At 32.6% G+C, this 19,993-nt stretch overlaps 1 protein-coding gene across 7 annotated transcripts in view; it reads right to left on the bottom strand.

The window, feature by feature from the left end:
• The window catches only part of LOC128994738 (DNA-binding protein RFX2-like), a 64,970-nt gene that overhangs the window by 41,969 nt on the left and 3,008 nt on the right, over nt 1-19,993 (bottom strand). For all 7 annotated transcript variants that reach the window (XM_054419488.1, XM_054419487.1, XM_054419489.1 and 4 more), the window contains exon 2: nt 1,591-1,706. In XM_054419488.1, the coding sequence (XP_054275463.1) occupies nt 1,591-1,706 (116 nt within the window). The remainder of the gene's footprint in view (nt 1-1,590; nt 1,707-19,993) is intronic.

The raw sequence follows: 19,993 nt of genomic DNA, 5'->3' as shown, positions 1-19,993 counted from the left end.
TTTTTTAAATTTCATAGCTATAGAATATTGTGCAGGAATAATTATTTTAAGAATTTATTATGATTAAATTTTGTAATATATTTATCAGATCTATAGTTAACCTATAGTTCAGTGGGTGAGTGGGTCTCTACAGGATTATGTTTAAATTATTAAAGCGTTCAGTAACTAGTTTATAAAATGCTTGAAAATTTTAACTAATCAGTTTTAATTAGTAGCAGTTTTGATGCTCAATTTGTGGTATTACCATAATTGCCATGATATTTACTCATTAAATTTGTTCAATTTAATACAAAATAATTATTTTCTGTAAAAAAATAGTTTAATTTATTCCTGTGGCAAATCATTTATCAGTTATTCCCATATACTACATAACATTGATTAATGAACAAGAGAGTTTCAGTATGTTTTGAAAAAGTATTGGTTACCGTATGTATTTTCTTTGTTCTGACAACAATGAATGAACCTTTATAACTTGAAATAAATACTGAATTAGAGATTCCTTTTTGTTTTGGCATATTTCCTCAACTTAAGTTTTATAAATGAACTACACATAAATTCATGTAGATTAAAAAATGTCTGGTATGAAAATATTGTCCCTCAATCAAATATATTTTGTTTTTAGAAATTGAATTGCAAAATCTGTACCGGTACCATAGTATGTATACTAACTTTTCCACAAATTAAAAAAAATGATCAATTTCTTAAAAAACTACAAAACAGTTAAAATGTTAGTAAAAACCATGTATTAATAAAAAAACTTACAAGCTTTTACACTTTGGCAAAGTATTGGTTACCTATTTTACTTATTGTCACTTTAATGCCCTTTATGGGTTGAAATTCATACTGAATTAGAAAATTCCCTCCTATATAGTAAAATTGATCTCCTCGAATAAAACTTATTTTAAATAAACAACATATATGTAAGTTATTGAAAATGTATAGTATAAAAATATGAGATTTTTCATTCAAAATTATTTGGTTAGGTTTTAATAGCAAAAACGTGATCTTAGTGTAGACTTGTATTATCATTTTTTAATGAACTCAAAATTCAATAAGTCAGGTATAAAACATTTGTCTTCTTCAATTAAAAAATGTTGATGTTTTATGAAATTTAACTGTAAAAGTTTTCACTTTACTAACAAGTTTTAAATATACTTCAAATTAAATATGTGATGTAAGAAAAACTGTTATATGATAACTACAAAATTATGTTGTTTATGAAATTTAATTACAAAACTACACCTTGGTTTTAGACTATTTACTGGCATATTTTAAAATAAACTGCAAATTAAACATTTAAACACTTTTTAAACAACTACAAAAATGAGACTTAATTTTAGACTATATACAACCATGTTTTTAAACAACCTAATTAAATATTTATAAAGTATAAAAATATTGTACTCCTCTCATTTAAACTTTATCCTAGTTTTTTTCATAAAATATTTTAAAATACACATAACAAACCCAATTCAACACCAGCAACAACTCACAACAAAAACTACTTCCACATAATTTTACCTAGATTTTTCACGGAACAAACTACGACGCCACAGATACAACTAAACAATAAACACAAACACAATTCACCTGTAGAATCTGGTTGGTAGCGACTACTGTGATGGTGGCACCACTGGCCGCTGTGGCAGCACCGTTGTTGGCTCCCAACGCCGTCGCCATGGCTACAGCTTGCCCCCCGTCGCCTCCTGGACCAATCACAACAACTCAATGCAACTGGTCAAGGGGAAAAAGTGGGGGGATCAAAATTGAGAGGGCACTTCAAAGTGGCACTAGTCGCAGCCTCGTGAACTTTTGATACAAATTAGCAAAACTGGACTCAACTAGTCGGCTATCACGCCTTGTATACATATTATAGATGAATAATAAAATAGTTGGATCAAGACTATTGCAAATAGTTGAATCAATTGATATAGGAATATTTATATGTATATATATATCTTGTAAATGTTCACAGATGAGTGTATATATATACATATTTAAAAGAGTTGGAAGACATATTTTATTATAGTTGTATGATAGCGCCAACATGTTTATTGCTAATCAAGAAGTTTCTTAAAACTTTAACTAGGCTATATTAAAACTAAATAAATTTAAAAAAATTAAGTTAGGTAGTACATTGAAACGTAACCAAACATAGAACATGAATCAAAAAAGCATCAGATTTTTTTATAGGATGAGAAGACGCCTAGTGGGGTTTAAAGCCAATGGTGGGCATTGAAAAAACTTAGGAAAATTTCAAAGAAAACATTATTAAAGCATAGGCAGTATATTTTTGACACAACTACTGTTCTTGAAAAAATCTTATAATCACTTCAGAGACAAACTACCATACTTACAGTACCAGGCATTTAGTTTCCGTCTATTAAACTCATCACAAACTAAAATACCATACAAATTTGTTCTACATGGGATTACTTTTCTTCACCAACGATGGAAGTAATGAAAACAGTAACAAGTTAATAAGAAAACTGTTTGGTACAGACAGTTTTAAATGTTAGAAGAAACAATTTCCACCTCCCTGACAATTATTTTTTGTACTGTAACCATTTAGTTTCTATTCTAGTGTAGACAGTTATCAATCTAATATATGTATATATACATCCTTTTAGGGTAGAAAAATTGTGTATTGCCATTCAGTGTAAAAAAACTGTACTGTACCTATCTTTTCAGTAAAGAAAATTTGATTTAATTTTGTTTTTATTATGACTTATCGTTATCTTAAATACAAAGAATGCCTTTAATGACTTGCATTGACTCTTTTTATTGACCTATTGACTCAATACTAATGTTAACTCGTAATCATAAGGTCTATATACTGTAGTACCTATCTAAATTTATTATACAGACAAAAATATGTGCATCAATGACATTGATATATTTTTTATGTCTGAACCATGTGGTTCAAAACCTCCTTTGATCTATAGATCTAGCATTAAATATAGGCTAATAAGATGAGTCTCTAAGATGAGAAGAATATAAAATGTCCCTAGATGAAAAGAAATCAGTGATCTAATAATTAATTTTTCAACACCACTAACAAAAGGCCTAAGAATTTGGTCCAATATGATATAGTTACAAGTTACAAATTCAACATATGATGATCAAGTTGCGGTACTGGTATTGTGTGAGTCGGGTATGCTTCACAGGTTCTCATAATTATATCAAAGTTACTGATGAGCACACGGAATCTGAAGTATGAGCCGGGATCAAACGTTATTAATATTCTCACACTATTAGGTTCGCTTGCACCAGTGAAACTTAGTGTTTCAAACTGTTTGTAAATGAAACATAGCATTAGTTTGGAGAGTTTGTGAAAATGGTAGTTTTCACAGCATGTTTAGTGGTTGTTCAATGGTTTAGTATAAATTGACTGAACGAACTTGCAAACAAATTTATCTGCAAAATCTGTTTTCCATACACGCAGAGATAAAAAACAGCCAGCTGGAGTTAAAGAGTTTAGCTATACATTCATTCTAACTTGCAAAATTCCTTCGATGAGTTTACCCATTACTCCCATTATTATCCAAACATGTACATTCTGCATAAAACCCAAACATTATTACTATTTACACTTGTTTATAGTAGTAGATAGCTATACTATTTTGGTTTGGGAATTATTTAGCTAAAAAACGAATGAATTAGTTACTGTATAGTTGGGAATATCACCAAAAAAATTGTTAACACACAAAGAATCTTTTAATGAAAAATACCATTTTAAAGCTACAGTAGGCTCCCTCTTACCCGGGCACCTTTTAACCGGACATCGGTTTAACCGGACTACATTCGGCGGAAATGACATCTCTTTAACCGGAAAATTTTTATCAGCACATTGGTTTAACCGGACTAGATTGGCAGGAAGTGGGTGGTACTGAAACGACTGTTCCCGTGGGAAAGATTTGAGACCAGTGATCACGTGTCTAAATACAATGCTCTCCTAAATTTAAATCGAATATCACAGCAAACGGTCCGTTTTAACGAGTTTTTAGTGACGTCGGTTTAACCGGAAAAACCATTATCCAGACTGGCCTCGGTCCCGAGGAGTCCGGATAAGACGGAGTCTACTGTATTAAGTGGTACCCAAAAACTATGATTATTTTTCAATATTTGTGGTTTGATTACTTTTTACAACGAATATGATTAAAAATAATTATTAAATAATTTTCTTCTGGCAGAAAATTCCAGAAAAAGTTGCCGTTTTACACATAAAAAAATATTTAATCTATTTAGAAGGATAACTACTGGTAATACACTTCACCGCTTAATTCCATATTAAATTTATTATGTGTTCTTACATCAATGATATGACACCTAATTACACTTGAATAAATTAAATACCAAACTAAAAATCTCAAATGATTCAAGTTGTACAACCATCAAACAAATTTTTTACAAAAATTGCTTCACATTCTTCACAAAGCGTCATAGAATTTTGAACCAAACAAAAGACAATCCCTGCAAAGAATTCAATGCTTCTGAAGGCCAGAGATGGAAGTGAAAGAGACAGAGATTGCCGATGGAGACTGAGAGACAAAGAGACAAGCGAAAGGGAAGACACCTGACGATTCCCACAGCTTTCCTTCCAACTTACCCCTGCTGTCGTGGTCGTGATATGAATACTTTTGTACAAGTTGATGTCAACAAAATGTCCTTCCAATCAAACAAGCAATCTCCAACTATCTCAAGCAAACACAAGTTTCTATCAAACCGTTGGGTTTAAAATAAATGTTTCCTAGTTTTCCCTCGATGATTTTCTCGTAATCTTTCTGTTGGTTTCTCTCAGCCATAATTATTCAAATGAATTTCCAGCTTTTTCAATTTTCATTGTAATAGTTTGTTTAGGTAAATTTAAAATTGTTCTACACGTTCATTTCAAACATGCATTTTCTGTGAAATTTCATTAACTTGCTGCATACAACTCTTTAAAATTCACTAACTGCATCAGTGACTATCTGGGTAACTCAAATTCTCAGGATTTTAAATTCAAACATCGATATTAAACATGAAGTTAATTTTAAAGATACTCTCTGAAACCAGGTTGATTTAGAAAACAAGATGGGTGTTTGGATGACTCATTTACCAATATAAATGCAAGGATGTCTCAGAGATAAAATTATACTTGAATTTGTTATACCTACTATAATATTGTTTATTAATTAATAAATTAATTCAACTTCAAATAATTTCACTCTGAAAACCTACTTAAGACCTGAATTCAATTGCTAATAGGTAATGTCAAACTTTATTAACTAGTAGCATTGATTTTTCATTCTGGATTTAGATATACCGACTACCTGTAGCCATTTTTTTATTAATAACTTGTCAAGGAGAACAAAGTTGAGTGAGCCTGTAGTTTATGACACTTGATTTGAATTTCTTTAGATTTTATTTTACGGATATTTGATAGGAACCGGAACCCAAAAGATTATTCAGTTTATGGAAAATAGCCTTTAAGAATATGAATATGAGTGTAGAAGATCGAGATTCCTTTTACAGCAATTTAGATGAGTTGGACAAGACTTAGTTCAAATCCAGCACCATTTATTGAAAACCAATGATCAAGGACAGCTTGATCCGTTTACGAACTAAAAAAGCCAACAAATTTTCTCAGGAATAACCCAGCGACCATCTGACGGCTAGTAGAGAGCTATAACCCACCCATTTATTTTGCTACATAAATCTATAATCAAAGCCAATACTGTATGCAATTCTTCCACCTCCACATATTGATTGACAGATGATGAGTCACTCAAGGCCAGGGGATTTGAAGGGGACTAATCTGCTATTGTAAACCCTCCGCCAGGTAGTCCCACCACCCTACCTGTGTCTATGACTCACCCTGCAGGTGCAGCTCTCCCCTAGCTGCTATCACTGTATCAGGGGTTCTGCCAAGTCAAGAGGAAATGTTTTGCAACTTGCAGATTTAGTTATTAAAAATTTCAAGACTTTATGTAAAATAAGCTTGGACAAAAATTATCTTTGGAGAGAGAATGGAGTCTTGCAGTAAAATACAGAAAAGATATCCACTATTAAAAACAGCTTTATAATAAGTCATTGTAGGATCAATTTATGTTAACGTCTATCGGTTAAGGCTCTATCGCCACACAATAATCTAAATACTTAATACAAGGGTTTTCTCTGTTACATCCCATTTCCAACCATCCTACTTCCGATTCTTACGATCAAGGTGTCAACCAAAATGACCTAGTGGAGAGAAGAATGGTCACTAAAAATGCAATTTCCTTTAAGACTTCGCCCCTCTTGCATTTGATTTATTCTAGACTTCGCTTTCAAAGATCAAATAAAATCAAATCAAATCAAATTATCTTTATTCCCCTTATACATTTTATATACATGAATAGTGTCAAAGCATACAACAAAGACTTGGTGATGCTAACCCACTCTCTTTATAAAGGTTTAAAAGTGAATTGTTATTTTAACAACTGATCGTTCAGTTAAATGTTTAACCACGTCAGAATGTAAATAAGAGACAAAAAAGTCAGTTCATAAGCATTAGTTAAAAAACCTGTGATAGTTCTATATTTAATTCCAGTAACTCGATTTTTACAAATCACCGACACCAACTAAGAACTAGTTGGCTATTCCAATACCTTTAACTAATCAATATTTATCTGCACATAATATATTTGTATAATGACATTGGAATGCTAAAAGCATGCTGCATTGGAATATAACACAATATTATTACAAACACAGTTTCGAATCAGCACTTTGTATATAACAAAATAAATATTCAATCGCAAATGCAAAACAAGAACTGTGTATCACAAGAACATCAAAACGTTTGCACGAGCCACTCAAAAGACTTGAACGTCGAGACTGAAAACAAACGACAAAGGCTCAACAATGTGCAGCTACAAATCACATCTTCGTTAACCGACAGACGTTTTAGGCCAATATGTTTATTTCACAAACGGGATTCGCAAAAGCAAAGAATGATGTCCGAGAACCAGACAATGCGAACAAGTGGCTGTCTCCATGACGACCCCGGATGCCATTGGTCAGACTGCCCTCTCATATGCGATAAACTTAATTTCTTTAGTATTTGAAAACAAAACATTTCTGTCTTTGTGAGTTTGTAATTATGAAAAGGTAATGAGCAATAGAATTAGAAAAATAAAACAGCGTTCTTAAATGTAAAAAGTGTTCATTAACATTATGGGGTTTTAATATGATTGCAAGTGGTTTTGACATTAAGAGTGTACAGTTTTCAACGTTAGGGTTTAAATTGAGCAATGATCAATTTTATTTTTAAGTGATTCAATTATGTAACTAATGACAAGACATTTTTGTTTCATTTTAACTAGCAAAATTTAGTTAAAGTTAAACTGTATGTAGGAAACTACCCCACGATATGTGTGGTTGTTAATGTCACCAATTTAACATAAAGTAGCTTTTAATAAATCACGCCAAGCCCGTTCGAATAATGCTATAATATATATTGATTTGCTAATCTTTCTTTTTATTTCCTGAGCAATCTGTTTTCTTGATTTGCGATCAGTTTGATGCCCAATGATAAGAAACACTCTTTTAACATTTGAAGCTGAAGCCAACTCTTAAAAGTAATCCCAGAAGTTTATAACAAATTGTTAATACATTTAAATATTAAACTACTGTATACACAACATCAGTTTAGACCAAAAGTGTAGCCTATACACAATGATGAAGAATTTATAAAACAATTCTTTCATATCAACAATTTCTTAAAAAGCCTTGTAGTATGTCCTTTTGAAGGATTAATATGTTAGATAAATGTTGTGTAAATAAATAATTGGTTATTTTCACTATTCAACAATTTCTTCAATACCATACAAATGCCTATTAAAAGTAGGCCTCATAGAGAATATGAAATTCCGATACTACTGAGACAATTATATACGTCTGATACTTATTTGAATTGAAAATATTGATCATAAAAAGCCATTAGTGTATGCTCGCCTCCTTTGTAACCGACTCTTTTGGTGACAAAAAATATAACAAACACTACGAAGAAATGCTTCATGAGAGTAATGAAATGTGTCATTAAAAGTTTGCTAAGTCAAAGACCGCTTGTATACACGCTCAGATTAAAAGTCAGAATTGCAAAGTATTCAAAGGCAGGGTGAAGTTCTCACAAACTTTGTCTTATCAGAGAGCAAAGATTAAAGAAATATAAACTGACATCAGTCACTAAGGAGCTGCAAAAAACCCGGATACCGATGTTGGGGGGGGGGGGGGGGGATTTCACCTGTGTTACCACGGTGATGAGTCCTAATTGGGGCTCAAACCAAATCCATCGCATTATGTTTTAGTGTTTTCAATTTGAGTTTTAAGAGGGCAATTTGTTCAGGATAATTATCAGTAAGCGATAAGGTTAAAACAGTTTGTTTTCTTTTGAGACAAAATTGTTATTTTTACTGACTTCAAAAGGAAATCTTACTCTTTAATGGTACACAAAATTAAGTGGGTGTAAATTTGTTACTTATGGTTCATCGTAATCAGAAAGAGCTGATGATTAATCTCATGGTAAAAACTGTTTACTTTCCTCATAGACAAAACTTGAAACATTACTACTTTTTCTGACTTGACGTACTTTTTTTTAATTAAGAAGAAACGTTTTTGGGATGTAAATCTGCTACTAATTTTGATGCCAAGAAGTGATAGATATTGACAAACCTTAAAATCTTGCTTGATTCTGCATGAGAAACAAAGATGTTTAGATGAACTTATTTGGTAAGAAATGTTGCTCAATTTATGTAATATTTAAAAGTTTGTTATTAAATATTTAAATAGATTTTTACGTTGGCAATACAAATTGTTCCTCATAGGTGACAAAGGCCAATAATATTTTTTTTTTAACTTAAAATACTTTTTTACTTTAAAAAATTGATGGAACTATCAATTTTACACACTATTTAAGTGCAACTGTTAATATACCCAATATGGACAAAATACAAATTGATTGATAGCTTCAGATTTGACCTGTAATTTTATTTTATTACACATTTAAAAGAAACTATAAAGCCATTGACTGCAAAAACATTAACATTTTTCACTCTGTTTAAAGTCCATTATTGTTTATTTAATGTTTGATTTTATGATTAGATTATTATTCGTAGTATTTAGAGTAATTATAGAAATGAATGTACAAACATTAACTTTTCCTTTTATTCTTCCAACTAAGATCATTTTGCACTTTATGTCCCTCATAATATTTAGTGTTATAGAAATATTCATATTTAGTTTTAATATCTGACAATATCAAATTTATAATTGTATATGCCTAACGACAAATAAAACTCTTGAATATTGAATTCTAACATTAACATTTTAGTATCCAATGAAACAATCTTCCAGCATCTGCAATAATAATGGCCCGACAGGAAGAGTAATTTGATGGAGTCTGATGTTATCTCAAGGCTTATCGAGGATAAAACTTCAAAAGGTTTCCTTTAAACAACTCTAACTTCTCGTTAATATCTAAATAAATATTTTGTTTTTTTATTTAAGTTTATGGCAACATGCTACAAAGAACGTCAAAGTTGAGATAAAAATACTTTGGAGTTGACTAAATGTATCAAATTTACATATATTGTACAGAAATGCTCCCATTTAACTCAATATAACCATAGATAAATCATACATAACTTAGAAGGCAGTGCATAAGACTATACAAGTGCACTTAATATGTAACAAAAATAAACGCATCAAAGGAAACTTCAGATTTTACGATGGAATAAGTCTACTGGCTGTCTCCAAAATAAATGGACTTAGCAGCAATCATTTAAACACACATATTTTATTACGCTAGATCACCTTGGACAGTAAAACCGTAATTGGAAGATTCTTAAAGAGATGAAAAAACTTGACTTGTTATCAGGGTAAAATTCTCAGACAGTGATTTGATAAAAATAGACAACCTAGTGCTCCAAAAGTAGAACTTACTCTATTAAGGGTGTTCAGTTAACACATTTATTTCCCAAATTGTATTTTCATTGCATTAAGTAGTAGGTAAATTATAAGTTAAAATGTGTGATTAGTAAATGATTCTGACAAATCATAATGAGGGGCTAACAGGGCTTGAAAGTGATCATTTTGTCAAATGTTGGTACAAAACAAACGTGGGGGCCTAAACCACGGGCACGACAAATTTGAAGATTTGCAATTATTCCTGAACATATTATACGCTTGAGATAATTATAATTGTACACCCAAATTTCAAACAATTTATTAAGCTTGTAGCTTTGAAATTAAATAAATATCTAGGGCCATAATTTAAGTTAATGAAATATAGTATTGAGAATAGCTTAAAAAGTTTCAACAGTATTACTGATACTTTGCTTACCAGTTTACTCTCGCTATTAAGGGGTTCTTATCAAGATTCCAGTGACTTGATTGTTTGTTTGTTACAATAAAATTTGTTCATAATCCCTTGAATGACATTCGCCTATTGGTCTGATGATGATTGGAGTGTCCAATCGAAATCGATCACCACTTACCATCTTTTGTGTATATTTACCATCTTGTGAGTAACAGTATAAGCGTAAATATATGTTTTAAGTGTTATAAGACGTTTCTTTTATTTACTTTCCGTAAATTTAATAGCACGTACAAAGAAGATCAAGAAGTTATTTACAAATAATTGTAAGACCTACAATCCAGGTCTAGATACAAAACAGGGGATATTTTCGGCAGAGAATTTTAATTATCTTGGAAAATGATGATTTGTAAAAAAAAACTATTAAAATAAATTATGATTACCAACATAATAAAAAAACTTCACAAAATAAAAACCGCATCAACAAAAAACCTGCTACTCCCAATCACCTGAACTCGGAATAAACATGAAATAAATCCAATTCCTTCACATCGTTACAATCCAGAAATATCTGAAGAGATGACATTTATTCATCGGTACCAAAGCAAAGCACAGGCGAAAGAAGCTTTGGCGGTAAAAGCCAGACTGCAAAGGCACCCGTTGACGTTACATGTTGATACAAATAAGCCTGTTTGAGCGACTTGACTTCTACAGAGGGATGCGGCCTCAAAGGGCTCTCACTCATCCTGAATTAATAACTCGTCTTATTCTTTATCCGCCCTTTGTAATGTTCAAATTGCTTTCTGATCGGATGCAAATTTGAATACAAAATATTTGCTGATGATGGACTAAGAAAAGTTATTTAGAGATATTTATTTTATTACAAAAAGGTTTGAAATTCCTATGGTAAAAAAAATAACAAGTACCTACTGATAACGTCTTTACATCAAAATGTGTACAAACTTGATAAATATTGAGGTTGACAAAATAATTACGTGTGTGTCTGTCTGTCTGTGTGTGTGGATGTGTACAGAGCTACAAACCACACCTGTAGTCCGGTTTTTATGAAATTTAGTATGTAGGTACTAATCCATGGTATCTACAGGCGATTTTTCTTTTTAGAAATTTTGATTTTTTTAATGTTGATTTTCCCATGAAACCCCATAAAATAATGGAAAAATAAAATTCTATCAAAAATGGCACAAACCATTTTGATAAAGATGTAGTATGATATAGTACTTATGTTTTTTTTCTTACAAAAACCCCATGAAATAACAGAAATCGGATTTTTGGAAAAAAAAACCGGTTGTTATTTTGTGGTCCTTATAATTCCAAACAAAATAGTACACTTTAGCATAAGAAGCTTTCAATGTGGACAAAAGTTAAAATTGAGTTTCTAAAAATTGTTTTACAAATTAGACGACAAACAGAGGTTTCTTTTGTCATTCAAGCTTTATTCCTCACTTATGAACCTGCTTATTGCTGCCGGGTATACAACCTATCTCTATATTACAAGAGGGTGATCCCCTACCGCCACCTGTAGGGAAACACCCTCTTTTGGGGAGGCAATTACGCAAGATCAAACTACAGCCCTACAGTCACAGTGTCTATTGTTATTGAAATAGGGTGCGAATAAATCAATCCTGTCAAAAATTTGTTACGTAAAAAAACTGCTGTACAAAAAAGTATACAGAAGAGATTTAAACAGGGGTGTGATAATACAAAATGTAATGTTGTCAAATTAAAAAGGAAATAGTTTATGAAGACTAAAGGACAGATGGGTGTTTTCACAATCAAATCCTGTAAAAGTATTGGTTTCGATTACAAACTGGATGAATCAATTTTTTGCAGATTTTAAGAGTGAGTGTGTTACGACAAAAAGTTGTTTTATCAAGTTAACAAAGTTTAAATTTGTATTAATAAGCTTTATAAAACTAAGGATTTAAAATTTATATTTAAAATTTTAATAATTTTTTTACCATTATACTCGTATATCCAAAAATAAATGCTTAACAAGAAGTAACATTACAGTATACTTCTGACCAAAGTATATTATCCAAGAAGAGAAGATTTCTATATTTAAATAGATGTGGTTTCTGTCTGTTTATTTGTTCCGGGTAAGTGAATCTACTGATCCAATGGGGCTGAAATTTTATTCAAAAGTGAATCATTAACGTGACCAACATAAGAACAATTTATATCCTTAAAACTCCCTTTGTATACCTTGAGGACATCCAGTTTAGAGGTGAAGTCCCTGGAAGTAAAGTAGTAATTGGCAACCATTGAAACGAGAAATAAATCACATTTACATTGTTGCATTTACCTTGTTTACATTCTGATAAAGCTGTTAATTTTATGTGGCCACATAGCTAACAGAATTTAATAAAAGATCATTTAAAATATTTTAAAAGTACATTTAAGTGTGGATTTTTTAATAATGGTGGGTATCTTTATCTTTACACCATTTCATCAGAAAAATAAGAGAAGGAACCACATTACTTTACTCTTTTCTGCGTACTCACCATGAGTGAAGCTCAATAATTAGCATGGACAAAGATAAGGTAGACTCAAAATAGTTATTTGTATAACTAGTGCGCCAAGTTGTGCAATTTGCTGCACATGAGAGAATTTTTTTTTAAGTTCCTCGAGTGCATCAAAGGCACTTTGTGCTCACGTTACATGTTACATTTTTCCTACAGTTGCTATAAAGCATATAAATAATTAGTCTTTCAAACACTAAACAACACGTTTTAAGTTAGGTTAAATACAAGCGTTGGACAAAAATAGAATGTTAACACGAAGGTTGAGAGGTAGTATCAATACTCAAAGGCTGTGAAACGCTGCCCCAGCTAATAGTGCAGTAAAAATAAGCGAAAAATTCCATAAACCCCAAAAAAATTAGCACAGGCGGGGAATTTAGTACAGATGTTGAGTGTACCTTCCTTTTGAACATACTTAAAGTCCCCTAAAATTGAAGCTGTGCTACGGCCGCCATATTGGAAAATGGCGGCATATTTCTGTATTTTTAGCTATAGTGACTTTATTATTAGAGATACAGGTAAACGTTAGATATACAAAATGTAGTCCATTTAAAAATACACATTTTTTGTATTTACCATTTTCCTCTAAACCCAACGGTTTTTGAGTTATTTGTGATTAAGTATATTTAGTTTTTCTATTTATCAAAAATAGGCAAAACCCATGGAAATCGACGGTTACTTTTAAGGTTTACGACAATTCATCCCATTTAAATAGTGTAATACGATAAAATCTTAAAATGTAACTTTATTTTATGAGTAAAACAACTCCTTCACAGCTAACCTGCAAACTCAGCAAGTTTTCATTTGATTGGATGTTTAATTAAATGTATATAAATAAAATTAGGTTTAACAGGTATCTAGGTTTGCTGCTACAGAGGGAGGTTGGTATAGTGCATTTTTTAGTAAAACATCAATAACTTAAAAACTTGATAATAACAACTTGATCAAACTTGGAAAATTAGTTTATTTTATACTAAGTTATTGATGTTTTACTAAAAAAACGCACTATACCAACCTCCCTGTAGCAGCAAACCTAGATACCTGTTAAACCTAATTTTATTTATATACATTTAATTAAACATCCAATCAAATAAAAACTTGCTGAGTTTGCAGGTTAGCTGTGAAGGAGTTGTTTTACTCATAAAATAAAGTCACATTTTAAGATTTTATAGTATTACACTATTTAAATGGGATGAATTGTTGTAAACCTTAAAAGTAACCGTCGATTTCCATGGGTTTTGCCTATTTTTGATAAATAGAAAAACTAAATATACTTAATCACAAATAACTCAAAAACCGTTGGGTTTAGAGGAAAATGGTAAATACAAAAAATGTGTATTTTTAGATGGACTACATTTTGTATATTTAACGTTTTCCTGTATCTCTAATAATAAAGTCACTATAGCTAAAAATACAGAAATATGCCGCCATTTTCCAATATGGCGGCCGTAGCACAGCTTCAATTTTAGGGGACTTTTAGTATGTTCAAAAGGAAGGTACACCCAACATCTGTACCAAATTCCCCGCCTGGCTATTTTTTTTTTTTGTCAAAACATATTTTTATTGTATTACTAGCTGACCCGGCGAACTTCGTATCGCCTAAGTTAAATTTTTCCCCTAAGACAGACCGATGGAAAGTAAGTACCGTTACGTTTAATTTTCAAGATGATCTCGTTCGCATCGCTCAATCACGTCCTGGTTGAAGTTCGTTCGCTACGCTCACTCACCTTTGGGTTGGAGCTCGTTCGCTACGCTCACTCACCTTTAGGTTGGAGCTCGTTCGCTGCGCTCACTTGCCTTCAGGTTAGCTCGTTCGCTACGCTAACTCGCCTCCAGGTTGAAGTTCGTTCGCTACGCTCACTCACCTTTGGGTTGGAGCTCGTTCGCTACGCTCACTCACCTTTAGGTTGGAACTCGTTCGCTGCGATCACTTGCCTTCAGGTTAGCTCGTTCGCTACGCTCACTCACCTTTTGGTTGCAAATTAGCTGTTGTCATAAATGTAAAAGAAATAATTGTGCTGCACCCTGTTGGTAATCCTTGTAACTGTAATGCTATTGAACATCATAGAACAGAACCAACTTGTTTAATTGAAACAGCTGTTAAGATTCATTAATTCCATTTCTCATAAGGTTAACATGGGAAACTCCAGAGCCACTGGGGCGGAGCCCTTTTAAGAAATTCGAAACGGGAAATAGTTTACGTCCGATTCGCATACCTACAGAATTTACACACCAAATTTCATAACGATCGGTGAAGTCGTTCCGGAGGAGTTTGCAGACAAACACTGTGACACGAGAATTTTATATATTAGATAATCATAGTCATAGTATCTTTAAGTATCTTTAGTATCTTCGTGTTGCCAACTTATTTTCAAAAGTAGGTGTATAAAAGAAAACAGTTTTGTGTTGTTTGGTTGGAATACTGGAGTTCGGCAAAGTAAAATAAGTGTGGAAAAGTAAAAAGGGGAGGGCAAAGTAAAACGAGTATGGTAAAAGTAAATGCAGCAATAGCAACTTTGTGAACTATAATCAGTGCAATGAAGCCTGCTTTGTCTGGTGTAGGAAAATAATATTTAAATCCTTACTAGTCATGAAGAAAAACTAGTACAAACAATTCACATAAAAATCTAAGTGGAAATGAATGAAATGTTTTAAATCAACAAGTTGGAAGGGAACCAAGGAGTCATCTTACAATTAAGGTAACAATCAAGTTGATAAAACTGCTTGAAGTAAATTGACAAATATCCCCCGAGCCGTTTTCAATTAGCGTTTCCGTATCAACACAATTTAACAAGTTCAATCAGACTTACTGTGTTTTACAAATAATTGAGGAGGAATGAAAATTTTTCAAGGGCTTACAGTAATGCAAAAATACTGGGAAATGCTGGTTCATAATATGTTAAATTGTTAGCTTTGTTACATGAATGATTTATCATAATTATAATCATAATTTTCTTCCTTTTGAGTAAAGAGACAGTAAGGACGAAATAAAAAAAGACGTACACTTAATTGTTGACTAACAATAAAGATGTGGGGATCGGATGTCCATTATGATGTAATTGTACCAATTCTAGTAATTTTACATATTAGTAAGAAATGCACATAATCAAGCACTATGGATGTTTTTTTGATAATGTGCAAATTATTCAAACAAAAATTAGTTTTCCTTCATTAAACATCTTTAACTATAACTGTTATAATGAAATTTTAGCTTCCGAACAATTTGCAGCTAATTCACTTATAACAAATTGAACTACCGATCAATTTTTTCCTAGAACCTCTCAACAGTTAGCAAAGAATTGTCCTGGAATAACAAGCAGCTACTGCGATTGGCGTTAACACCTCAACTTTATCATCTAATTATAAGTTGGCAACTTTATTTACTTATTGTAAAGTCAAGTTAACAAATCGGAGAAATACACAGTTGTGATTGGTTGAGATTCAGCCAGCCACCTTTGTGTATTATCGTGCTCCGATGGTTCGAATAACTACGTTCACAACCCCAGATTGTAATCACTCGGATCAATACAATAACAAATTTTATTCATATTCCTAATACTGATTTAATTTTTATTTCTATCAAAAGGAAATAGACTACACTAAATTGCTTTGTAAAGAAAATATAGGTAAATATAGAATGAGCAAAATCAGCAGAATCTCGATAACAAGTCTCCCATGGGGATTATCATAATAAGACTTGCTATCAAGGTTGACATCTAAGCGAGATTTGGAATGACGTGAAATTAAGGTTAATATAAAATTAAGATTTGAAAATGGCACTTGTTATCAAGGGCCACATATTACCAAAGGGCCTTGTTATCAAGGTTACACTGTGTCACCACACACCAAACCTGCACACTAAGTGTGATAAGTTTTTATTCAAATAAACTTAACGGAAAACGTGGGGTGCATGCAATAGCTAATTTAAGATTTTCTTCACCGATTGAATTATTAGCTATGATAAATTAAATCAGGAAATAAAGATGTAAATCATACTAACAGGATGTACTGTGTGAATAAGTTCTACCAAAATGTAAAAAATATAAAATGTAAAAAAATGTAAAAAATCTTCAAATGTTGTTTAAATAATTTGGGGAACATTGACATTTTATATTATGGGTATATTTAGTGGATCTGGAAAACGGCTCTCTAATAATTTTAATGACATTGCGTATTTTGATTAGGTACTTATATTTTCTGCTTACCTATACTCCCCCTTTTATACCCGCATGTCAGTGTGTGGGGCAGTCGTGGGAGTGTCAGTGCTACCAACTTAAACTAAAAGTGATTGTAGTTATTGTTGAATAGTTATTGTTGTGAAGAAAGATCAGAATACTACAAGTTTGATTACAGGTCCATATTTAAATACTTGAATGCGAATAATACCTTTTAGGTGGAACATTGTGCTAAAACTCAGGCTGTGGCTTAACACAACACAATAAATTAGCTTGTTTATAATTACAGTAATAATAAAATAATGTTATGTATGGTAACATAATTATTTCAGATCATAAGGTATTATATGTGAATATTTAATAAATTGTCTGCATCATTATCATGCTTTGAATCTAAATAAACAAATAATGGGGAGGGTTTTGTTTCGATCACGTTGTCAGGACTTGACAGCGATGATACGGCATGTCGCAGAGTATAAGCACGTTTCTGCCGCGGCTCGTAGGTATGCCGTCATGCATCTAGCTTGCCGCATCGTATAAAAGCTTTCATTTTACTCAATGCACTAACAGAGCTACAGGTCGCAGTGGTGTGCCGGAGAATATAAAAGAGGCCTAACCCATTGGTATTTCAATTTTTTTTTAGGAAATGCTCCAAACCCTGGTATTGTTACCATCTAACGTCGACCTTTTCATTTATAGCCCAAAAGAAATAATTAGTTGATCATTAATTGATAGCCTAATGACAAATGGCATAAAGGCCAAGAATTGACCTTGCTTGGAAACAAACCAGCTACCTTCAGTTTTGAAGTTAGTAGTGTAGGTTTTTAGTCATATTATGATAGTGTCTGTTCCAGAAACATAAATATGTTATACATTAGAAATTAGGTTGCATGAACGTAACCAATTTCAAATTAAGTAGGCCTAAAGGTTTTTAATGTACGAGTTCTTGTTTAAATCCATAGAAGGCCTAATTATCTTTCCATACAAAAACTGTAGGTACTGGTAAAAGTTGAGTTTAAGCACCGATTAATCAAATACTGGACTAACAACATTTAAATGCAATATTCAAAACCTCAATATAGTTTGCTCTAATCATAGTCATGGTGTAAATTACAATTGATAAAACCTTAAGACTATATGCTATAGAGTTAACAGGGCAGAGAATATCGAACTTTGCTTCAAAGAAATAGAATAAAAGAACAAGGAACTTAAATCTGATTCTAAGTAAACTGTTTCCAAGCTGAAGGTGTGACTGTGATAAAATTTCAAGAGAGTTGTAGCTTTAAGGCCCCGGGTACGATACGAGCGGCGAGTGGTATGAGCGGTGCCGCACTGACATCAGGTCCGCACAGTTTGCCATATTCGACTAAACTGGCTCCTATAACGGGGGAAATTCAATGAGCGTCATATAAATGTGACGCTTGTATCGTAGCCACCACTGCCGCTTACGTGCCGCTCACCATTCGTATCGTACCCGAGGCCTTTAAGGAGACTGTAAAACCCAATTCTGCCAGCTTATCAGCCTTATTATTATGTCTTATTATCTACCTAGTTTGGACTGGTCTGTTGGGGCGTTGAGTGGTTATAAAGTTCACCTTCAAATGTGAGTGTTGCTCGTTTGATTCCGAGCAGGATCATCATCAATAAACTTCATTAGCAATTCTCAAAGAATTTATGACAACACTATCTAAAGAAGGTTGGTCAAAAAACTACTCAAATAAGATTCTGAAGTCAGTGACAAATTGATTAAATTTTTTATTAGGTTTTTCGTTTTTCTATGATGACCTACTGTATTAATCAATCAAAAAACATAAATTTGATTAGGCCTATTTCTTGGATATGATATTTATTTAACACTGCGGAGCAGCAAGGGTCCTCTAGTTTAGTATGATAGCTAATTTGCAGTAGTCTATAATTAACGATCATGTTTATATATCAGCTTTTTTGGTTCGGATATCTTAATTTGTGTTATCTAATTTAACTAATTTAACAGCAATTAACACAGCAATTCAATTGGCAGGATACAATTTAAAAAAAAAATTAAGTACTTTGGTACTATTCAGAGGCCACGATTATACAGCACGCTGCGGCGGTTATGTTAGGTTGGGTTATCATCAATATGTTTGTAGGACTTTCCTCGTTTCGTTATTAATCGAACAATACCGGATGGGTCATACTTTCGCATGCCAAATCCCCTCCAAGTAGGCCATGGTCAGGTTTTTGACCGAAGCGCGCGCACATCACCTGTATACCTAACCTGGGGTATTTGGCGGGCGAAAGTATGACTCATCTTGTATCGTTTGATTCAAAACGAGAAAAGTCCTAAAAACATATTTATGATAACCCAACCTAACATAACCGCCGCAGTACACTGTATACCTACTTAGCGGAGTATAGCGGCGGTGACGCATTCAACTCAATCCTCGCCAACAGTGCTGCCTTCTGGGAGGCAGAACTCAAGGCCGCTAATCTTAATCATGCTAAATTTGGACAGTAAGTCAATTAAAGTATGTTCTTTCCAATTATGTAGGTAGCCTAGGTAGTTATTTTTGGTCTCCAGTAAAAAAATCTCAAAAATAAAGGTGCCTCCGGATATTACCAAAGTACCAAAAATTGCTGCAGTCCTGCAACCTACCTCGGCAAATCTTACCTTAGGAGCTCTAACTTATGAGTCCGTTTACAAATGATGAGCTAAAATCATGATCTATCATAACTTATTTTAGGTAAGTTTGGCAACTTTAAGTTAATACTTAGTTTTACAGATTAGTGTGAGGCCACTACCTAATAACTTACTTAGCGTTCATTAAAGACCTTAATCCTAGACCCAAGCTACCCATACTAAAACAAAATTTGCAATGTTCAACCTAAGTCACTTTTTTCTTGCCATAATTTAATAATTGTAAATCAATCCATGGGTAGGGCCTACGGTTTCGCAGAGAACC

This window comes from Macrosteles quadrilineatus, unplaced genomic scaffold (genome assembly GCF_028750875.1).
Source record: "Macrosteles quadrilineatus isolate MER2022 unplaced genomic scaffold, UCM_ALF_1.0 Scaffold_5__1_contigs__length_97177068, whole genome shotgun sequence".
Lineage (NCBI taxonomy): Eukaryota > Metazoa > Arthropoda > Insecta > Hemiptera > Cicadellidae > Macrosteles > Macrosteles quadrilineatus.
The sequence above is the reverse complement of the archived record's forward strand: the minus strand, read 5'-3'. Positions and strand labels throughout refer to the sequence as shown.